This window comes from Cyrtonyx montezumae, unplaced genomic scaffold (genome assembly GCF_038088225.1).
Source record: "Cyrtonyx montezumae isolate F1298 unplaced genomic scaffold, pur_monq_1.0 scaffold_2, whole genome shotgun sequence".
Classification (NCBI taxonomy): Eukaryota; Metazoa; Chordata; class Aves; order Galliformes; family Odontophoridae; genus Cyrtonyx; species Cyrtonyx montezumae.
Window position 1 is genome coordinate 8,933,836 of NW_027071936.1, and position 23,855 is coordinate 8,957,690.

At 46.8% G+C, this 23,855-nt stretch overlaps 3 protein-coding genes across 4 annotated transcripts in view; 2 read left to right on the forward strand and 1 right to left on the reverse strand.

Annotated features, from left to right (window-relative positions):
• Positions 1-5,117, forward strand: part of NAA15 (N-alpha-acetyltransferase 15, NatA auxiliary subunit) — a 29,869-nt gene extending 24,752 nt beyond the window's left edge. The window contains exons 16-20 of one of the 2 annotated variants that reach the window (XM_065736335.1): positions 696-804; positions 1,371-1,469; positions 1,847-1,993; positions 2,542-2,639; positions 3,645-5,117. In XM_065736335.1, the coding sequence (XP_065592407.1) occupies positions 696-804; positions 1,371-1,469; positions 1,847-1,993; positions 2,542-2,639; positions 3,645-3,845 (654 nt within the window). In that variant the 3' untranslated portion in view covers positions 3,846-5,117. The remainder of the gene's footprint in view (positions 1-695; positions 805-1,370; positions 1,470-1,846; positions 1,994-2,541; positions 2,640-3,644) is intronic. The other variant, XM_065736336.1, reaches the window with a different exon arrangement.
• The window catches only part of MAML3 (mastermind like transcriptional coactivator 3), a 413,710-nt gene that overhangs the window by 137,264 nt on the left and 252,591 nt on the right, over positions 1-23,855 (reverse strand). The gene's annotated exons all lie outside the window — the stretch shown is intronic.
• On the forward strand, positions 11,029-14,854 carry RAB33B (RAB33B, member RAS oncogene family). Its single transcript, XM_065736321.1, has 2 exons — positions 11,029-11,293; positions 14,142-14,854. Exons 1-2 carry the CDS (start codon positions 11,051-11,053, stop codon positions 14,583-14,585), a joined length of 687 nt encoding a protein of 228 aa, XP_065592393.1. The 5' UTR covers positions 11,029-11,050; the 3' UTR covers positions 14,586-14,854.

The window sequence follows — 23,855 nt, forward strand, 5'->3', positions numbered from 1 at the left end:
AAACAATTACTTATTGACATTTTAGGCCTGCGTATGCAGCAATAGTGTCCAATTCTGGGCTCCCTGGTACAAAAGAGATAGGGATCTCCTCAAAATAGAGTCCAGCAAAGGGCTACAAAGGTGATAAAGGGTGTGGAACACTTCCCTTACGAGGAAAGGCTGAGAGACCTGGGTCTGTTCAGCCTTGACAAAAGATGACTCAAAGGGGATCTGATCCATGTCTATAAATACCTAAGGAGTGGGAGGCAAAGCACTGGCACAGGCTGCACAGAGAGGTGGTGGAGTCTCCTTCTCTGGAGACGTTCAAGACCCACCTGGACGCCTACCTGTGCAACCTGGGCTAGGGAGCTGCTTTGGCAGGGGGGTTGGACTCGATCTGTAGTGGTCCCTTCCAACCCCTACAGTTCTGTGACCCTGTGATTTCTGTGTGTTATGGTGAATGTTCACCCACAATTGTTTCTAGTAAGATACGATAGAAGGCAAGGCAAAGATGAATCTTAATAGGAAGATACAATCTGTGAGCGTTGTGAAGCAATCAGAGTTGACAAGTCTGTGATTAGACATTAAATTAGCAAGATTTCAACCACGTGCTAGGTATCACATGCATTGTGGTTTGAGGGTAACCCTCTGATGCAGCTTGACTTGTTAAAGAGTTAGTTATTGACTTAATTATATGTTCTTCCTGGAATTTGTAGGTTGAAGCACCTTTGGAAGAAGCCATTAAATTTTTAACCCCGCTGAAGAATTTAGTGAAGAACAAAATAGAGACGCATCTCTTTGCCTTCGAGATTTATTTTCGAAAAGGTAGGTAAGAGGACTAAGGAAATAAAGCAACTTATTTGTTCAGGTTCTAACATACGACTTGAAGAACCATGTGTTGGTCTATAGAGACGTGACATTTCATTGGGCAAACAAGCTTGGCCATTCTCATTCAGTGAAGAATTCAAAGTTGGGACGCTTGCTGATTATCCGTTTTCTTTGCTGCTTGTATAAGCCATCAGACTATAGAACTATTTCTCCCAGCTTGCACTTGCCTTTGTTACATTGCATCACAAGTCTGCAGAACTCCACGCTGTGCAGAAGTGATGCACACTTGCTAGTCTTTTGAAGTGCTCGGTTTTTGAGTTCTGTTGATATCAGTTAATTCTTGTGCTTTAAGAACTACTTCAGTTTAAGTTCACTTTCTACTTTGACAGGTTTCATTCACTGGCTAAATAAGTGTCTCCTGGAAAGGAAATGGCTCTTGTAGAACGCTCCCCTTTAATTTGTTCTGATCATTCTCATTCCCAATGTGAAGTGTTCCTGCAACATAAGGTATTGAGTTTCAGCTGCATTTTTTTTTGACCATTTGCTCATTCTTTCCTTGCCAGAGAAGTTCCTTCTGATGCTTCAGTCAGTGAAGAGAGCTTTTGCTATCGATTCCAGTCATCCTTGGCTTCACGAGTGTATGATTCATCTCTTCAGCAGTGGTACGTATCTGTTGGATATGACTTCATCTGTACGTGCCTCCAGATGATGCCTAACCTACACACGGCCATGGGTTTTTGGTTTACAGACCGTTAGCGTAATTAATTCAAAATATTGAATGCTGTTAGAAAGCTTTTTAAGCAACTATGCATTAAATTAGGAACATTTGTTAGAACTGTGGCTGGATTCAGTTACTCTTAGAGCATCAGAAAACTGTTTAGTTGACCTTTTTCCAACTACTCCTGGTTACTTAACTTATGTTATGCATCTTCCTTTGAGACTTGTCCTTTTCAATCATAATGATAACGTGAATATGACAAAAATAAAAATGTCAGGTAGATTTTCCTGTGATTAGCTCTAACTGTTTTTTCCACTTCAGTAGTATCTGAAAGTAAGGATCTGCCTGATGCAGTTAGAACGGTGTTAAACCAAGAAATGAATCGGCTTTTTGGAGCAACTAATCCAAAGAACTTCAATGAAGCTTTCCTTAAAAAGAACTACGACTCGCTACCACATAGGTTATCAGGTATTTGGCCTTCCTTCTTTTCCCGCCTGGTTCCCGTACTTCCTTTGCTGATCTAGCAGCAGCCTCTCGCTGTCTGCACCCGTGATGTAAAAATTGCCCATTCTGTCCAGAATGCTATTCCTCTCCTGGTTCAGAGTTAAGTTTTCTAATACATCTGTTGGAAGAGTCTGACTGCTGAGAGAAGCACACTGAGTGTCCGACGAGGCAGTTTAACCCCCAGAGCTATTGGTGTGCCTAACCCAGAAAGCTGAGCTGGTGCTGGCTTCCCAGCTGCTACTGAAGGCCATCTATCAGCTGCAGTCAAGTATTATAGCGGGTGTTACAGTGCTGTACAGAATGCAGGATGGAAGCCACCTTAAGGGGCTAGCATTACTGTCATGGCCCTCAACCTGCTGTTGCACTGTAACGCTCCGGGTGGTTCCATTTTGAACTGCTACTGTAGATGTACGGTAATACCGCCTATAAGTCATACTGCCTCTGTTTTATGTTTGCTTCTGATGAATTTTTGGCCTTCCGTTGAGTGATGAAGCTTGTTTTTCTTCTCGTAGCTGCCAAAATGATGTACTATCTAGATCCTTCCAGTCAGAAAAGAGCGGTGGAGCTGGCCATGACCCTGGATGAATCCCTCATTAACAGAAATCTTCAGGTAACGGATATAAATTGCAAACTGCTACTTCTTGTTTACCTACAAAAGCTTTGTGCAAGCTGCAGAGGTAAGAGGGAGCTGAAATGATTTCTGTGCTTTACATTAGAGAGGATGAGTTGTCACGTGAGAGAAAGGGCCAAGAAGTTACGTTTCATTTTGAGTCAGGACCGACCATCTCAGGGCACACTGCAGCTGTTAAATGGGACATATCTGGCCTGTGTGTTCTCGCGTGGCCAATGGAAGGGAGAATAGAGCTTGTTGAAGAGAACTTCGGAGTGCCATAGCAGGAGGACAAAGGGGTTACCTCAACACAGAACAAATAAAAGCTATAGTAAATACCAGAGGAGCAGGAAAAGAATAGCTACATGAGGTGGAAAGACGCTGAATGCTGATGAGCTCTCTTGGAGCTCATTTTCTCATGTTCAGAGGTAAAATTGGAAAAAAAAAACTAAGAGAACAGGAAACCTCCTTTTCCTCTTATTAAATGGATATGAAACTGCAGATAAATGTGGAGGAAGTGGAAAACACAGATGGGTTCAGTTCAGGAGTTCAAGCTATCTGACGGCGCATTCACCGAAGCAGGTGTCAGGAAAATACCATATATGTTCTGGATCCATTTCAGTTTGTGAGGATAAAAACTGGAATTTGTGTTATGTATTGCTTAAGCGCTTTTTGTATCGAGATCTGGGGGGGAGACTCAATCAAAACAGGTTTACTTGCAAATAAACCTTGTTACTAAGCAGTGAGAAACGATTATTTTTAGGAAAATAAGTAAATGATAGGTGACATTCAGCTGTTTTGTCTTCGAGTGAGATTCCCATGCTCTGTTTAAATCCCTTTAAACCACATAATTTCAAAGGTAAGTGATGCTGCCACCAGCTGGAAAAAGGGCACTCGGCGCTGGTAGAAATCTGAAAACAGTGCTTAGGATTTGCATTTTGTTTGTGAGTGCTCAGGTGAATGTCAAAGAGACTGTAACGCTTCTTTGTTTTTCTCTTTAATCAGACTTGTATGGAGGTATTAGAAGCTTTATGTGACGGTAGCCTTGGAGACTGTAAAGAAGCATCTGAAACTTACAGAGCAAATTGTCATAAGCTTTTCCCTTATGCTTTGGCTTTCATGCCCCCTGGTTATGAAGAGGATATGAAGATCACAGTTAATGGAGATAGTTCTGCAGAACCTGAAGAACTGGCCAATGAAATATGAACAACTGTATTGGAAAAAAATGACATTGGACCATATCTGGTGTATAATATTTTTGTCACGCACCTGCTGAATTGTTCTAACTTACATGGAGAATGGAAGGAAAAAAAAAATAAACTGTTGCCTTCAAGTAGTTTTACTTTTTTTTTTTTTATCCTGCTGACAAAGTATATATATAAAATATCTAACATATTACTGGATATAGGTTGTTTGGTTTCTTAAAAATTAAAAGCTGCTAAAATTGAAGAAAGAAAAACAAAAACAAAAACCTTGTCCTTACCTACCTACCCATGTTTTTAAAGTAATTTATATGAAATCTGGAGGCGCAGAGCCTTCGGAGCAGGTGTGTGGCAGAAATATTACTTTAAATTTGTCTTGTGAGATTACTGTTATCTCAGACAGCAAAAATGCTGTTTTAGCACTGGATTCTTTCACTGAGCACAAAGAGTTGTTGGGGCTTTAGCATCTGACTGATTCTGATACGGGGATGATTCAGTCCATAGGAAGTATGCAATGTGAAATCGGAACATACAGAACAACCCGCGACGTACGCGTTACGTTGCGATGCTGGGACGTACGGATACCAAGCAGAATTAAGAAACATAGTGTGTTCAATAAGCTTGTTGTGTCTCTGAAATTCACTGTACACGATCAGTTTGGTGTTCTTGCACCACAGTTTTTAACCGAAGGAGCCAGTTGAAATGATAACTCCGAATGAAACGTGGGAGGCAGGGTGGGGAGAGTGAATACCGTCGCTGGTTTTGAGGTAAACCCGCCTGAACGGGTTGGCCAAGCATTGTAAAACTGTAATGCAAGAACCAAATAAAATTATGCACTGTGATGTGGCACCATCTAATTAGGAAAGATAGCATGCGTTTTTCACGTAGAGTGAAACCAAAATGAGAACATACTATGGCTTGAAGTTGCAAAGAGGAGAACTCCTGACTACCGTTTTGACTGATCAAGAGACTAATAGTTTAAAACCTCAGCAGGCCTTGTTCACGTTATGCAGAAAAAAAAAAAAAGTGCTGCAGTTTAGATACCTCTGGAACTTTTCCACAGTGTCACAGGTTTGTAATACTTGAAGCCCTACATTTCTAAGAATATATTTCTTGCTCAGTTGTTTCAGGCAAGCCCAAGACTTTGTAACTTTTAAGGGGCCCAAGATTTTTTTTCAATAACAGACCAGCTTCTTATTCCTGCAGTTATGGATGTAATTTCCTTTGTCAAACATAAGGTACCAAATATGATGCAATAAAACGTTTTGAAAAACAATTGTGTGAATATTTAAACGGATCTCTGTTGTACTTTGAAAATGAATGGGTTCACGAGAGCGCAGCTCAGGGTTGGCTTTCTATGCTGTCCAGTTATGCTAATAATGTCACTCCTGACGGGTGGATATTGAGTATAAAGTGCAAATGAATTCTGTGAATACTGAATGTCTGGCTAGTCCTATAACACAGAATGCTTTACCGCTTAGCTTTTAAGTTCCACCAGTGTTACGTTGAATTTTATTTTCCCAGTCAAGCTATGTTCGGCGAGTCTGCTATGTTAATAATATGGATACGTCCTCAAATGTTGTTTTTGTTCTTCTTTTTCAAGAGGTTCATCATAAAACAGAGCAGAAAATAAACTACAGCTCATTAAAGCGAGTGCCTTCTTTGCTGCAGGAGTTCAGTTAGCGAGTGTCTGTCGTGTGGACATGTAGCCTTCCTCTTCCACGTAATAGATATCAGCGATTGATGCATTTGGTTCAGAAATCTGGGAGGGTTTACTGAGGTTTGTAGTTCTGTCATTTTTTTCTTGTGCATTCAGCAACGCTTTCTTTTCACGGTTAGACGATCCTCTTGTATGTTCGTAGTGTAGTTCGTGTTGGAAGTACACGTTGTATTGCCGTATTTGTGTATTTAATCTGCTGGGCTTTAAAGGACTGGTATGCCTATAGAGCCTTCAATTGCTCTTCAGTGTCTAGATCTCAGTCTTTTCTGTGGCCTGAGATGCTCGGACTGCATGTCTTCTGTGACCGCTGAAGATGGTTCGATCTTGCCTACGCGAGCCGTGAGCTTTTGGCCTTGCCTCTGAGTATTGCTGCCTTTCCCTTGGCTTCTGACGCTTAGCTGGAGGCAGATGAATGCTCACTTTTTTTTAAACAGTTCGTGAATTGCGTCAAACAATTTCGTTTCAAATTGTGTTTTGGATGCTGCCTATAAACAGGATTATTTCCTTTACTTGTTCCCTGCCTGTTTTTGTGTTGAAATAGATTTAAATTAAAAAGCGAGATGGTTATCCTTTGTGGTGCAAGTGGGAAAGGGCCTTCCAGAAGTCTCCATCTACACATCTGTTACGATTCCCCTCCGTAGCCTTCCAAAGGCATCCGTCGTGCTCCAGAAAGGCATGCTCTCAGGTCAGAGAGGTTCCTCATCCCCTGCCAGAAGACCGCTGTTCCGTGCAGGAAAGTCGCGAGCTTCCCTGAAATAGAAGGTTATTTTAATTGGCGTAGGAATCCTTATTACTTTGACTCTGCTCATCTCACATGGGGCGCACAGTTGACTCCCAAGGCAGCGTTCACGAGAGTTAGTGGCATTTGGTTCAGTATTCAGAAATGTGCTTTCGCCATAAGTGGGCAATTATATATGCCACGGATATTGGTTTTGTTGTTGTTAAGTGTCTGTGTGTGTTTGTTTGTTTGTTTTGGGGGGGCAGGGGTTGTAATTTGAATAATAAGTTTTCCTTAGACAAAACTGTGGATTCTGTTAATGCGCATTGCATAAGGCCATGTCTGAATGAGAAGTGGACTTAAGTAATGGAATGAGGTGGTTGGGTAATAGGGAGAGCAGAGCATTCAGGTGCATTGGATGGTATGCATGTGCAAACAGGTAGAATATTCTCAGAATGAGCTACTCGGTAACACATCTTACTACTTTGCATTTAGGATGCGTTGAAAGCCTCTGTATCCTAAGGGTACGCTTTTTGGCAGAGATCTTGGCTAACGTGGTCGTACGGGAGGACGTTCCTGGCGTCAGTGCAGAATGAAGTCTTGCTCACTTGTTCCCCTAGCGTAAGTGGAAGGGTCTGAGTTTCCCAGGAAGATCTGCAGGGCTAGATGAGGTACGTACTGTTAGCCTAGTAGATGTCCCTTGAGTGTTCAATGAGGTATGTGGTGTTAGCTGAATGGATCTTCCTTTAGCGTTTGGTTTGTTTTCACAAGCTGGGAGGTGCTCAGCTGTACAGAAGACCCTGAAAGTCGGTGTAACGCCATTATTCTACAGCTAGATGGAATTGTAGTTGTATTTATATAGAGAAAGAAAACACCAGTGAGAGTAGGATGAGATTGGGCCTGGAAAACTACAGGTGCCAACTCAAACTCAGTATCACATGACAAAGCTTCAGTGTACAGAACGTAAGGACTTGGTCTTAGGTTATACCTTTGATGGCCAGAGTGGCGGTGCCATTGTTCACGTAGTGCTAGCACCCCGCGTGCCGCAGTAGCACTTTGGACGTTTGCCACTAATGCTAGAACATTTGATGTGATAATCCCGCTCTATACACCTGAAGAAAAAAAAATAGTACTTTTTCCCCTTTCTGTGATCGCTTGAAATGTTTTTGTAAGTGTTCCATACTGGCAGTAGCCAGCTCTGAAGTCTTTTCTCATCTTCGCCCTTAAGGAAGTCTGCTCTAAAAACGTGGTTTGTACCTGATGGGTAATGTAAACTGGCTCCTACTGTATGGAAGTCGAAGCTGTGCTGGTGACAGAGTACAGCCTGACCTGCTGCTTTGAGATGCTGTGCAAGACTGTGACGCAAATGTAGTCCAGTGAGATGGCAGAGTCAGAGAGGAATGTGACGGCCCGTAAGGATGCTAGTGGAAGCTGTTCCAGGTGGAGGAAGGGGGTTGCTGAGCCCAGGAAGGATTCGCTTCAAGGAGCGTTCCTGCTGTGAGCCGCTCTTTGATGGTTGAAGGAGCCAAGAGCGTACATTTTTACTGAAATCGTGGTCGTGTTATCGTGATGTCTCCTGGAAATGTAAGCTGCATGTGCCAGTTTCAGTGCCTGTTTTGAGGCAGAGACTCCTTGTTGGAGCGTGCAGCCAGCGGTGAGAACGGACAAGAGAAACTGATACGGCAGCTTGGCAAAAGGAGACCGAAGGGAGTTACGAGGAGGCAGCGTAATAGAAATTCTGCTTTAGATTAAGCATCAAGTAGGTTTTTTTGTTGCTAGAATGATTACCGAAGCTGTAAATAATATAAATGCAGTCTCCCATGTCCCGGAAGCTGTACATGTATATTACTTCTAGAGTGGTACAAGGAAAGAGTAGCATGTTCACAAAGATCCTAGCTTTGTATGTTGGTCTCCAGGTAAATGCGACAGAAAACCCAGAGGTTAAAGTTTGTCCAATTTACAAGGGACCATATCAATGAGTTAGTAAGATAAATATCACTAGAAAATTCAAAGCATCTTAGAATAGCTTCCCTAAGATGTTTGTTGTTTTAATTGAAAATGTTACATCTGCTAATGGTTCATAACAAAAGGCAAAAAGTACTTCAACAACATATTTCCACCCGGCACTGCCCGTTCGATATCTACCTCTACTAGTTCTAGCCTGGTTCAGCTACTGCGTCATTTTTAGCCATTTCAGCACGTAACGTATGAAAAAGCGTCATTTGCCTTGTTGGTGAACAAATGTATGATGATGGATGCGTTCAGTTATAAAATGTAATGCAATAAACCACAAATTTAGTGAAAGTCCTCTTGTCGGTTCAGTGCGGCAGCATATTTATTGCTTCATGGCTGATCCATTCCAAAAATCTTAAATGATGAACTCTGCCAAGTTACTTGCAATTGTACCGGGATCTGCTTTCCCTTCCAGCCTTCCTAACCGGTTCATAATGTTGTACTGTGTTTTTACGCTCTTCTCTGGTGATAGCAAATATTATAGAAAAACCAACTGGCAGGAAGTCAATCAATGAATAAAAATGCTGAGTTCTGTTTGTAAATGAGTGCTAGTGTTTCCTTGTAGGGTTCAGCGTCCCGGCAGCCTTGTACTAAAGGATCCCTTGGATGGCAGCAGTCATTAAGAGTTTCCTTAACTGTCGGCTGGACGTAACGGTGGCAGCACCGTTGTGCTGTTGGGTGGCAAGTTTGGGGGTGTCTCCTGAAATGGAGGAAGGCTGGCGGGGGAAGGATATGACTGCCTCGGGAGTCAGAGTGGAAAAGAACCAGGGAGGTTTCCCCAGGTCTTTCCCTAAAAGCTGCTTGTATGTACATAGGGAAAAAGTCCTTCAGTCAGTCTTGTATGAAGGCTACAAAGACCCAGACTCTTCATCGGTACACCTCTATGCCATCCAGTATAAAGGATGTTTCTCCTAGCTTGCCATGAACACTTGTGGAAACTTGTGAGGGTCACATGCAGCAGAGGAGGGCAAAACCCCTCTGCGGTCGCTCTGCCCCTGAGAATGCTGAAGAGATGAAGGCCAAACTAAAAATCAGATGGTTGACTCAGATCGTGCAGTCCGCGATCAGTATGTCAGTATGCTGCTCTGTCTATAATAACGCGTACAGAAGTAACGCTCCGCTTGAGCTGCGTGACTTCTGCACTGACTGCGCTGTCGTGAAGCAGGGGAAGGGGAACTCCTTTCCTGGGTTGCAGACCACTGAGCAGTACTGCAGAACTGGATGCAGCTGCTGTGTTGTTTGCATCTTGCTGCCATGCCAAGAATACCTATATGCCCTTTATTCAGGGGAGAGTAAGAGGGACCATTGATGAATTCCATAACAAAGACTGGCACTTCCACAGTAAGTTGACCTCTTGGTGGTTTACGTCACGCTTTTCAAGCCTTTCTTTTCCTCACAGCAATCCAATGTCAGTAATCCTGCATCTTATTTCACACGTGACATGTTCATGAAGTATGACTGGAAAATCACAGAGCTTGCAAAGCAGTCTTTGCTTTGTTACTGAGTTTATTGTTTGCGCTTCAATTTCCACTTTTGTTCCCTGATGGGCATGGACCCTAATGGCAGAAGGTGGTTGCTCCCTTCACTTACATTTTTATTTGGCAGAACTGGGCTAAAACTTCCTTATACTGCTGTCCACTGGTTTTCAGATCCATGACTGATAGGGCAGGGACCCACGCCCCAGGAAAGGGGAAGGGGGGAGTGCACGTGTATTGTGCAAATAACGGATGCTTTCCTGAACTCACCCTTGCCTAAAACCCTGAAGGAGAAGGGGACTGGAAAAAAAACCCACGTGCTGCATATCTGTTAAAACTGAGGAAGCGAAGTGATCCATATGCGGGGCTGCAGGTCATACGACTCAAGACAAGAGTTGTTCCTGTATTGTGGGAATGGGGAAGAGGCAAACTGACACCATTGGTGTAAATGCACATGGGAGCCCCGTGCCGAGCAAGAAGCTCAAAAATCGGGTAGCAAAAGGAGCAACATAACGAACCAGTGGGGAAATAAAACATCTGCCTCTTTCCCATGTTAACTGCATCATGAGATGCATGGGCTCTATCTGTTTTTTTGTGTCTGCTTTTTTCCATATACATTACAGGTTTCTTTATTTTTTGTTACTTTCTGAGGGGGTATGGTAGTGTTCTCAGCGGTATAGTCTTCTGCTGTCCTTTCACTGATAGCCTTACAGTGTTGAGTTGCATTCTGTCTGTCAGCATCAGCGGGATTTTACCAAAAGGATCCAAAGCTTTGCTTGCAGGTGGGATTTTTTATTCAGTGTTTTCATTTAAAGGGGAGTGGGACCGTGTCCTTGATAACAGTGGAGAGACTCAAGGGAGGAGAGAAACTTATTCCTGCAGAAATAAGTAAACAAAACACCCTCTGAGAGCCATACTATGAAAGCAAAACCTGACGTCGGAGAATAAAATGCACAGCATGTTCTCACCTCAAACAAAGTGGGGGGGGAATGGAGGTCTGCAGTGTGGATCTCACAAGTGCAAGCTAAGCATCGGCAGAGCACAGTGCAGCTGGCTTTACCCGCCGAGCGAGTCCCGATGCTTGCAACTGTTATCAGAATCCCCCTTCTTTAGGCTTCTCTATGCGTGAGAAATAAAAATAGCCGTGGACCTCCTGGGCTTTTGTCACCCGCGCCGCCAGGCGGACGCGGCTCGTTCGCGAGCGACTTCAGCGCAGCTCTCGCGAGACTCGGGCGGAGCCGCCGCGAGTTGGGAGGCGGGGCGGCGGGGCCGGCGCCGCGGCGATGGCGGGCGAGCTGGAGTCGTCGCTGGAGCTGAGCTTCACGGGCAGCGGCGCGGTGCCGGTTGGCGGGCTGCCGCCCGCTCGGTCCCGCATCTTCAAGATCATCGTCATCGGCGACTCCAACGTGGGCAAGACGTGCCTTACGTACCGCTTCTGCGCCGGCCGCTTCCCGCAGCGCACCGAGGCCACCATCGGCGTGGACTTCCGCGAGCGCGCCGTCACCATCGACGGGGAGCGCATCAAGGTAGCGCGCGGGGACGGCCCGCGTCCGCGGGGATGCTCGGGGACCGCGCGCGCGGGGACGTGGGACAGCGCGAGCTTGGAGGTCTGCCGCTTCCCCGGCCCCCTTCTCGTTTGCTTTTAAGCCCGGCTCCGTCCACCCCTTCCAGTCACTCAGGTGAATTGCCTTCACCTGCGCTCCCAGGTCCGACGGGGTGACTCAGCAGTTCCCGTACAGACCCTCTTGAGAGAAATCACTGCCTTACTGCCTGGCACTTTCACCAGCGGTGGCCGACGCAGAGAAGTGACAAAGAATCGGTCCGGTCTGCAGTACCGAGACGCTTAGCTTGGTGTATCGTGCCACTTTGTGATGTAAGCTGCGACAGCTGGCTTCGCTGCCTGTTGAATATGCCGGTTCTGGATGAGGGAAGCTGAGAACTGGGGAAGACGCTTTTCTGAGGCCTGGTTTTCCAGGAGGTTCTGTTTCAGCTGGAAAATGAATAAATGTTATCATTATGGCTGAAGCTCTGGGGAGGACGCTGCATGTAATCGAGTACGCGCCGCTTTTTGTTTTTTACCTCCTCCCCTCTTCCCATCCCCACCTTTCTCTCTTGCAGCATCCCTCTGGCAGTGCCTGTCGGACAGGGAGAGAGGGAAGCTGAGATGAACCCAGATGCTGCTGTTCTCATTGTGCCCTGAAGGGCCCGCTGAGTCGAGGGATTTTTCCTCTTGCTTTGAAGGAGAATATAAGTCAGTGTCTTCTCATTCCTTCTTCTCCCTTCCCCCAGCCAGCTGGGCGGTCATTCCCGCGCTGCTGCAGAACAGAACAGAGAGCATTTCCCTCGCAGCTGGAAAACGCTGCGTCATCGGCAGTAACACAGGCACAATTCATCTCACCAGGGGTCTCCCACACATTTTTTTTGTTTCCAGCTCGTAAAAGGAGACATGCCTTATACCGTTCTGTCTCTATTAAGAGAGAGACAGTCCTTGTTCATAAAGCAGCCCATCTCGGATCCCAGTGGTGGCGGCCGCTTGGACGTATTTGAGCGCCACGTCTCTTAAAGCGGCCGTTCTCTGTGGATTTCAGTACAGCAGATAACGTGGCAAGGGGGGGTCAGAGATGGCATTGTCTGCTCAAGTCTGTCTGGTGGGGCAAAGAGAGAAACTTTAGAAGCCTAAAACTTTCACTATGAGGAAAATGTATCATTTGAGACGGCATGTTTCGAGTCGGAAAGCTGCACGCAAGTAGAATTTAGGGGAAGCAATGAGTATAGTTTAACTTGGAAGATATATTTTTTAATATAAAATTTAATTGCACTTCCTCTTTTGTACCCAAGGCAGGCAATAAACTCACAGATGGATCTGTGCTTCCCTGAAGCATGACCAACTTCTGCTCTGAGAGTGAGGCGGAGGGAGAGGCGTAATCTCAGCTTCTACAGCTGACCGTGGAACCTGGCTACCTCTCTACATTAGATTTGGTTGAACAGTTGAGCAGATTAGATAATAGCAATTCCTGAGCATTGTGTCGCCTGGCTATAAGCAGGGCCTCCCTCTGGGCTTTTTTTTCCCCTTGAAATTGTCATATTTCAAAGTAATGTTTATTTTGTTTTTTGTTTCCCTTGAATCTCCTGGCTATACAGCATTCTGTAAGGGTGCAGAACTAGGATTCTCTCTCAGCTGCGTAGGTGTCAGCATCTTACCCAAGCTTAAGTGTCTCTACTTCATCTAGTTGTCTTTCCAGGCCACAGAGATGAAATAAAGAGAGCGTAGAATGGAATGTAGTTGGCAAAAAGCAAATGTTTGCTCTACAGAGAGCTGAATTGCAGCTACCGTTGCCTTTGGTCAGAGGCTAGGGTGCCTCACTTTGGTTTTCCCTGTAAACTCAGTGACCACTTTTGAAGCCTATGGCTCAGAATCTGCAAATAACTGGAGTAGAATACAGTGGCCAGGCTGTTCCTTTGTCCAGCTTATTTTTCTGCTGTTGTTCCTGTGCCATTGGTTTTGTTCCTTGTAGAGGATTAACAAGAGCAAGTTTAGAGTCTTGCACCTAGGGAGGAATAACTGTGTGCACTGGTACAGGTTGGGGGATGAGCTGCTGGAGAGGGGAGGGACCTGGGTGTCCTGGTGGATGACAGGCTGGCTATGAGGCAGCAGCGTGCCCTGGTGGCCAAGAAGGCCAATGAGATCCTGGGGTACATTAAAAAGAACGTGGCCAGCAGCTCGAGAGAGGTGATCCTCCCCCTCTACTCTGCCCTGGTGAGTCCTTACCTGGAGTACTGCATCCATTTCTTTCCAGGGATCTCCTGGAACGAGTCCTATGGAGGGCTACAAAGATGCTAAAGGGTCTGGAGCACCTCTCTCAGGAGGAAAGGCTGAGAGACCTGGGTCTGTTCAGCCTTGAAAAAAGAAAACTCAAAGGGGATCTGATCCACGTCTATAAATATGTAAGGAGTGCGAGGCAAAGGGATGAGGCCGGGCTCTTCTCAGCAGTGCGTGGCAATAGGACGAGGGGAAATGGCCACTAACTGATGTGTAGAAGTTCTGCACAAACGTGCATGTGAACTTCTTCACAGTGCAGTGACGGAGCAGTGGCACAGCTGCACAGAGAGGTGGTGGAGTCTCCTTCTCTGGAGACGTTCCAGACCCTCCTGGACATCTACCTGTGCAACCTGGGCTGGGAGCTGCTTGGGCAGGGTAAGTCCAACAGGGGTTGGACTTGATGATTTCTACAGGTCCCTCCCAACTGCTACAGTTCTGTGATTGTGTGAGCAATTTTCTGCTATCGCCTGACTTTCCTGGCTGTGGGTAGTGCGTGTGATTTTCCATTGTGAGTAGTAATGCATTTTTCTCTCTTTTTACTCTTCCCTTTTCAGATCCAGCTGTGGGATACGGCGGGCCAGGAGCGCTTCAGAAAGAGCATGGTGCAGCACTACTACAGGAACGTACATGCTGTCGTGTTTGTGTATGACATGACAAACATTGCCAGTTTTCACAGCCTGCCCTCATGGATAGAGGAATGCAAGCAACACCTCCTCGCCAACGATATACCACGGATTCTTGTTGGCAATAAATGTGACCTGAGAAGTGCTATTCAGGTGCCTACGGACTTGGCCCAGAAGTTTGCCGACACCCACAGCATGCCATTGTTTGAAACCTCTGCCAAAAACCCCAATGACAATGACCACGTGGAGGCCATCTTTATGACACTGGCTCACAAGCTTAAAAGTCACAAGCCCTTAATGCTAAGTCAGCCCCCGGATCGTGATCAAATACACATGAAGCCCGAACCGAAACCTGCCACGACCTGCTGGTGTTAAATGTCGCTATTTATTGGCTCTCACCTTGTCCCAAACACTCCCAAACTGTGATCTCAGCGTAGATCAGGGGTTTGGTAGTGGCTATAGCAAATCCCTTTGGCACTTTACTGTGTTGTTCTGTTTTGTTCTGGTGTCAATGTGCCCATCTCATTTTCTTGCACTTGGTTATTGTACTTTCTGAATTACTGAAGTTTCGCTATAAACACGCAGGAAAGTAACCTTTCAAATGAAGTTTTAACAGTGAAATTCTTCTTGAGCTCTGGCCCGCTGAGACGCAGTCACGAATAGTCAGACAGCGTACTGATGTGTTTGCTTGCTACCCGTGTCGAGAGGAGGAGAAGTGTTTTGGGACAGCTGGGTAGCTAGGCGTGGAGAGGAACGGCTGGGGAGATTTCTGGGGTCTGAAGGAATATCGGATGCCCACTAGAGAAGCGAGGACCTGTTCATGTCAAAAGCAAACGGGACCGTCAGATTGAAGTAAGGGCCGCCAGTGTTAAGAGCGGACTGCTGGCTTTCGTGGCCAGTCGCTCCGTGGTAAACTTTGCTTCTCTGTGGCAGCTGTGGAAACACTGACGACCTTGTCCATGCCTCTGGGCAATGATCCCATGCGTAACACTTCACTGATGTTTCGTAGTTAACTTGTAAGACTAATCTGTCCTTCTGTCCCATAGCACGGGATATGGGGAAGAATTGGGAATAGAACCATCTTCAGCCTCTTTCACCTTACTAAGAATTAAATATTCAGTGAGGAATGGCTTCTAAATAGGCTGTATTTGAGCCAAGTGAGGCAGGATAAGTGAAAATGCGTACAATAGAAATAAACAAACTGATTGAATTTGCCCAAAGCACACTGGGCTTTTCAGAGATGCGGCTTTCAGAGGATGCCGGCGTTGAGAAGTGCTTTTTAAATATCTCGGGGGAAAGACAGCTTTTGACAAGGAGACGTGACGACTTGCTTTGGGCATGGAAGCACCTGGGATGGAACGTTACTTTGGGCACCCCTTCGGATGTACAAAGTTGTGCCTTATTTATTGGAAATGTTGAGGCCACTGTACCCCAGGGAGCCACAGTGCTCTGTGCTAGCACGTACAAAGGCTTCTCCGCGAAGGAAGGACCGGCGTCCGTATCAGGAGGCTGACTGACCTGCACAGTGATAAAGCAGTATTAGCCATGTACGGAGTAGACGATATGGGATTTCCTTTAAATAGTTCTAAACACAAAAACTAGCTCTGGAATTGTGGAGAAAAATGTGCTACATAGGCAATCTGTCGCAGGGGTTGTCAGTTAAATGTCGGATGTGAGCTGTGCCACCGCGGTGAGCCGGAAATGGCCATTCTGGAACTGTCTTCCCCCGCCATTTCCTGCTTGCAACCGTCTGTTGCACGCTTTGAGGGTCAAAGCTTGTAGCGAAGATGGTGCTAAGTGGCATATGTAGGTACATAAAGTGAAATCTGACGTAGTCTTATAAATTAACAATGCCTTTTTGGCTCACATCCTGAATCCTTTTTCTGAGAAGGATCCCTCTTAATCAGTCACGTGACAGTGTCAGTGGCCATTCTTGTCTTTTGTTTTGTTTTTAATTAATTTGAGCAGAGCAAACAAACAGAGCGAAGCGTTCCGAGGTCAGGTTAGGGGCTGAGGTAAGGAGGCGATGTAGACACAGGGCTCACATTGAATTTGATAGCAGACGCCTGCAAATCCTTCAAGCTCTGAGGTATTCACAGCCTGCATGCAGAGGCCCTCACGTCATTCAGATGGCGTGGAAACGAGCAGTGCTTGCGGTGTGTGATCTTGTCTGAGCACGCAGCATGTTTTCATGGTTCTGCCGTGAGGATAACGTGAAGATAATGATAATGTTCATTTGGGATTCGGTACGCTTCCTGGCTCTCTGTAGTAACATTCTACCCACAAAATCGATGTCAAAAGCGTCAAACACTTTGTAAATATATTTCCACTGTACCCAATTGTAACGTTGGATTATTTTGTATGCATCAGGGATGAGTAGGACACGGTGCCAGAAACCTAAGAACTGGCATCGCCAAAAACTTATCACTTGTTTTCAGTAACTGACGATGACCATCACGTTTCTCTCCGTAAAATCTGTAATAAACTATGTTGAGGAAGGGAGGAAAACGAGTCTGTCGTCCTTTCTGTGCGTGGCTGGCTGTCGGGTGGACGTGTGGCGCGGTACTTGCCGTCAGCGCTTTGCTGTTTCTCTAAGTCATTGGGAGGCATCTAACCAGGGCTCCTAGCACCTTTGCTTTTATTTAAAAGAAGTCACCATCCTCTCCCACTCTTCCCATGCCTGAAATAGAACCCAGAATCGATATAACCTGACTGAGGCACAGTGACAAGGGCTGACTGGTGGACTGCTGCAGCTCAGAGCTCGACGGCAACAGTGTCATCTCTGCCAGTAGAGTAAGCATGTCTGCTCTCACTTTCTCAATGCCACGAGAGGCTTTCCCTGTTCTGGTTGGCCCGGACTCGGAGGCTGTGCGGTGCCCTCATGGCAGCAGCTATAACAGGATGATCTGTCTGCAGCTCAGGAACCACCCAGCAGGCACGTACACCTAAGGAAAGAGAACAGAGATGGGACGAGGGAAAAGAGAAAAGGGTAAAAAAAGAGGATATTTACCTTCCTTATTTTCCTCTGCAGTTAATGCAATGTTTCCCTGGCATGAGCTGCTGAAGATATTTTCTCCTTGTTAATTCTTAGTAGAATTGTGATTTGAAGATATATTTCTAAAGCTGTGAATAGTTGGGAACATTTCTTCAGAGGCTTCAGTATTCGAATGGTTGACCTTCAGCTTGAGTCACTGCATTCTGTGTTCTTAAATTCACCACACATTTCCATTAGATAAGTTATGCTGCTCTTTCAGTCCACAGACTGTTCTGCAGCATCGCTGCTGCTATCCAGCAGCTGCTGGATTTCATCCCAGAGGTGACCGCACTGATCCCTGCATGCCAAACACTCTATATGAAACAAACCGTGTCTTTTGCTGGATTAAGTGTTAAATAGAAGTTTGACTGCAGCTAAGAATTATATATGAACTCCCTTAACTCAGGGAGTGAATAGCTCCTGAATGAATAGAATATGATAAGTTGTCTCCATTTTAACATGGTATTCTACTAGCGTTTTTCTAAATAAGAAAGGGAGGTTGTGAGTTGGCATTTCTTAAGACCAAAAAGGTGCTTCTCCCTCCATTCATCATTGGTTTAACTGGGGAAGACAACGGGGGTACGGGAAGACACCAAAAAAGATGTCAGCTCGGGTACAGAAGTAGATGATAAGTAGAACTGAAACGCAAGGAGTAGCGTGTACATTTTTGTGAATGGTGGTTAAAGATATACAAAACAAACAAACGAACAAAAACCCTGTAAAATTTGGGTAGCCAGGCCTCTCCAAAGCAATCCGTTCTGATCCCAGAATGTCCTCAGCCTCTGCTATCAGAAACCTATACCCACACAGGAAAACCAGTCCAAAGGTCTCCCCCGGGAAAGCTGTCGCACACCATCTTGATTGACGCTTTGTCTGAAGATCACATGTCGCTCTTAAGTTAACAATTGAAGTGAGGAATGTCTAGAGTCCAAAAAATATTTCATGTTACCCTTCCAACTCTATGAAACATTGTACTTGTGCTCTTATAGTTCCCAGGGAAATGTATAGGAGGCATTTGTTTTGACCTACGTCCACGCCTCCAGCCTGTACATGTTTATGGGCACGCTCTGGGGTGTATTCACGTCCTCCTTAGACATCCCTTCATCCTCAGCAGTCTGGGCTTGCGCCAGGACAGTGAGTTTTCAAGAGAAGAATTACATGAAATGTATTTCTCCTAATGAAAAGGAATCTGAGTCCCACCTAAGCACAGAGGACTGATGCATAGTGTTCAGAGACAAATGTCTATTGAAGAGGTTTTCAAACTCACGGATGAGAGTATGACGTGAAATAATAAAGTTTCCACATAGATGTCAACAAGCTGAGATGATTTTTCTGTAATGCAGAAAAGATATGACAGCAAAAATCGAGGAACGTTTGTGAGACTGTGGAATAAGTTGTCAGAAACATCCCGGCCCCGTCAGCACCCCGCGACGAGCACCAGGTGCCGCGGAGCAGAGCCGCACGGGCACAGGTGTTCTCGTCGGGAGCGAGGGGCAGGGCCGGCCTCGAAGCCATTTAAATCCCTCCAGAGGCGGCTGGGAGCCACGGGCCAACTCCTGCGGTTCCCCGTCTCCAGCAGGTCACCCCTGGGTGCAGCGTCCACTTTTGCTGGGGCAGGGCTGGGGGCTGGCGTCTTATTTCCGCTGGGCTCTCCCTACTTTTCGGGGTAAACGCTGTTGAGCAGTTTAAATGTTGTTTTTCTTTTTTTTCAGGGGTCGTCAATGGATCGCTGCTAGATTTTTTCCGAGGCCGGGCAGGACCACGAACTCTGCGGTCCGCCAAACCCCGTACGAGAGAGGGGGAGGGCGGGATGGGGCAACGGTCTTCTGCTCGGCCCCGGTGCCGAGCTTCTCGCGGCTGAGAAGAGGAGCAACAGATGACCGTTAAGTTTTTTGCTCTAATCATGTGACTTCAGTATAGCGGTGCAGACGAAAGGCCGCAGGAATCAGCGACGGTAAGGAGATGGCGGGGTCCGGGGGCTCGGGGGGACGGCGCTCGCCGCCTCCGGCAGGAGGATGCCGGGCTGCTGCCGCTTTTCAGATTCGAAGCCTCGTTGTCGTTGCGATCACACAGCTCAGTTGGGAATGGCACAGGCGTACGGCTCTGAATAAGCAGTTGCGGAGCACTCGCTACAGGAGACGCGCGGACCTGCCGGGGCGAATCCGGAGAATGAGGCTCGGCTCAAAAAGGGGCACAAAAAGATCTCCAATACAGAGGCTCCAATACAGAGGCTCCAATACAGAGGCTCCAATACAGAGGCTCCAATACAGAGGCTCCAATACAGAGGCTCCAATACAGAGGCTCCAATACAGAGGCTCCAATACAGAGGCTCCAATACAGAGGCTCCAATACAGAGGCTCCAATACAGAGGCTCCAATACAGAGGCTCCAATACAGAGGCTCCAATACAGAGGCTCCAATACAGAGGCTCCAATACAGAGGCTCCAATACAGAGGCTCCAATACAGAGGCTCCAATACAGAGGCTCCAATACAGAGGCTCCAATACAGAGGCTCCAATACAGAGGCTCCAATACAGAGGCTCCAATACAGAGGCTCCAATACAGAGGCTCCAATACAGAGGCTCCAATACAGAGGCTCCAATACAGAGGCTCCAATACAGAGGCTCCAATACAGAGGCTCCAATACAGAGGCTCCAATACAGAGGCTCCAATACAGAGGCTCCAATACAGAGGCTCCAATACAGAGGCTCCAATACAGAGGCTCCAATACAGAGGCTCCAATACAGAGGCTCCAATACAGAGGCTCCAATACAGAGGCTCCAATACAGAGGCTCCAATACAGAGGCTCCAATACAGAGGCTCCAATACAGAGGCTCCAATACAGAGGCTCCAATACAGAGGCTCCAATACAGAGGCTCCAATACAGAGGCTCCAATACAGAGGCTCCAATACAGAGGCTCCAATACAGAGGCTCCAATACAGAGGCTCCAATACAGAGGCTCCAATACAGAGGCTCCAATACAGAGGCTCCAATACAGAGGCTCCAATACAGAGGCTCCAATACAGAGGCTCCAATACAGAGGCTCCAATACAGAGGCTCCAATACAGAGGCTCCAATACAGAGGCTCCAATACAGAGGCTCCAATACAGAGGCTCCAATACAGAGGCTCCAATACAGAGGCTCCAATACAGAGGCTCCAATACAGAGGCTCCAATACAGAGGCTCCAATACAGAGGCTCCAATACAGAGGCTCCAATACAGAGGCTCCAATACAGAGGCTCCAATACAGAGGCTCCAATACAGAGGCTCCAATACAGAGGCTCCAATACAGAGGCTCCAATACAGAGGCTCCAATACAGAGGCTCCAATACAGAGGCTCCAATACAGAGGCTCCAATACAGAGGCTCCAATACAGAGGCTCCAATACAGAGGCTCCAATACAGAGGCTCCAATACAGAGGCTCCAATACAGAGGCTCCAATACAGAGGCTCCAATACAGAGGCTCCAATACAGAGGCTCCAATACAGAGGCTCCAATACAGAGGCTCCAATACAGAGGCTCCAATACAGAGGCTCCAATACAGAGGCTCCAATACAGAGGCTCCAATACAGAGGCTCCAATACAGAGGCTCCAATACAGAGGCTCCAATACAGAGGCTCCAATACAGAGGCTCCAATACAGAGGCTCCAATACAGAGGCTCCAATACAGAGGCTCCAATACAGAGGCTCCAATACAGAGGCTCCAATACAGAGGCTCCAATACAGAGGCTCCAATACAGAGGCTCCAATACAGAGGCTCCAATACAGAGGCTCCAATACAGAGGCTCCAATACAGAGGCTCCAATACAGAGGCTCCAATACAGAGGCTCCAATACAGAGGCTCCAATACAGAGGCTCCAATACAGAGGCTCCAATACAGAGGCTCCAATACAGAGGCTCCAATACAGAGGCTCCAATACAGAGGCTCCAATACAGAGGCTCCAATACAGAGGCTCCAATACAGAGGCTCCAATACAGAGGCTCCAATACAGAGGCTCCAATACAGAGGCTCCAATACAGAGGCTCCAATACAGAGGCTCCAATACAGAGGCTCCAATACAGAGGCTCCAATACAGAGGCTCCAATACAGAGGCTCCAATACAGAGGCTCCAATACAGAGGCTCCAATACAGAGGCTCCAATACAGAGGCTCCAATACAGAGGCTCCAATACAGAGGCTCCAATACAGAGGCTCCAATACAGAGGCTCCAATACAGAGGCTCCAATACAGAGGCTCCAATACAGAGGCTCCAATACAGAGGCTCCAATACAGAGGCTCCAATACAGAGGCTCCAATACAGAGGCTCCAATACAGAGGCTCCAATACAGAGGCTCCAATACAGAGGCTCCAATACAGAGGCTCCAATACAGAGGCTCCAATACAGAGGCTCCAATACAGAGGCTCCAATACAGAGGCTCCAATACAGAGGCTCCAATACAGAGGCTCCAATACAGAGGCTCCAATACAGAGGCTCCAATACAGAGGCTCCAATACAGAGGCTCCAATACAGAGGCTCCAATACAGAGGCTCCAATACAGAGGCTCCAATACAGAGGCTCCAATACAGAGGCTCCAATACAGAGGCTCCAATACAGAGGCTCCAATACAGAGGCTCCAATACAGAGGCTCCAATACAGAGGCTCCAATACAGAGGCTCCAATACAGAGGCTCCAATACAGAGGCTCCAATACAGAGGCTCCAATACAGAGGCTCCAATACAGAGGCTCCAATACAGAGGCTCCAATACAGAGGCTCCAATACAGAGGCTCCAATACAGAGGCTCCAATACAGAGGCTCCAATACAGAGGCTCCAATACAGAGGCTCCAATACAGAGGCTCCAATACAGAGGCTCCAATACAGAGGCTCCAATACAGAGGCTCCAATACAGAGGCTCCAATACAGAGGCTCCAATACAGAGGCTCCAATACAGAGGCTCCAATACAGAGGCTCCAATACAGAGGCTCCAATACAGAGGCTCCAATACAGAGGCTCCAATACAGAGGCTCCAATACAGAGGCTCCAATACAGAGGCTCCAATACAGAGGCTCCAATACAGAGGCTCCAATACAGAGGCTCCAATACAGAGGCTCCAATACAGAGGCTCCAATACAGAGGCTCCAATACAGAGGCTCCAATACAGAGGCTCCAATACAGAGGCTCCAATACAGAGGCTCCAATACAGAGGCTCCAATACAGAGGCTCCAATACAGAGGCTCCAATACAGAGGCTCCAATACAGAGGCTCCAATACAGAGGCTCCAATACAGAGGCTCCAATACAGAGGCTCCAATACAGAGGCTCCAATACAGAGGCTCCAATACAGAGGCTCCAATACAGAGGCTCCAATACAGAGGCTCCAATACAGAGGCTCCAATACAGAGGCTCCAATACAGAGGCTCCAATACAGAGGCTCCAATACAGAGGCTCCAATACAGAGGCTCCAATACAGAGGCTCCAATACAGAGGCTCCAATACAGAGGCTCCAATACAGAGGCTCCAATACAGAGGCTCCAATACAGAGGCTCCAATACAGAGGCTCCAATACAGAGGCTCCAATACAGAGGCTCCAATACAGAGGCTCCAATACAGAGGCTCCAATACAGAGGCTCCAATACAGAGGCTCCAATACAGAGGCTCCAATACAGAGGCTCCAATACAGAGGCTCCAATACAGAGGCTCCAATACAGAGGCTCCAATACAGAGGCTCCAATACAGAGGCTCCAATACAGAGGCTCCAATACAGAGGCTCCAATACAGAGGCTCCAATACAGAGGCTCCAATACAGAGGCTCCAATACAGAGGCTCCAATACAGAGGCTCCAATACAGAGGCTCCAATACAGAGGCTCCAATACAGAGGCTCCAATACAGAGGCTCCAATACAGAGGCTCCAATACAGAGGCTCCAATACAGAGGCTCCAATACAGAGGCTCCAATACAGAGGCTCCAATACAGAGGCTCCAATACAGAGGCTCCAATACAGAGGCTCCAATACAGAGGCTCCAATACAGAGGCTCCAATACAGAGGCTCCAATACAGAGGCTCCAATACAGAGGCTCCAATACAGAGGCTCCAATACAGAGGCTCCAATACAGAGGCTCCAATACAGAGGCTCCAATACAGAGGCTCCAATACAGAGGCTCCAATACAGAGGCTCCAATACAGAGGCTCCAATACAGAGGCTCCAATACAGAGGCTCCAATACAGAGGCTCCAATACAGAGGCTCCAATACAGAGGCTCCAATACAGAGGCTCCAATACAGAGGCTCCAATACAGAGGCTCCAATACAGAGGCTCCAATACAGAGGCTCCAATACAGAGGCTCCAATACAGAGGCTCCAATACAGAGGCTCCAATACAGAGGCTCCAATACAGAGGCTCCAATACAGAGGCTCCAATACAGAGGCTCCAATACAGAGGCTCCAATACAGAGGCTCCAATACAGAGGCTCCAATACAGAGGCTCCAATACAGAGGCTCCAATACAGAGGCTCCAATACAGAGGCTCCAATACAGAGGCTCCAATACAGAGGCTCCAATACAGAGGCTCCAATACAGAGGCTCCAATACAGAGGCTCCAATACAGAGGCTCCAATACAGAGGCTCCAATACAGA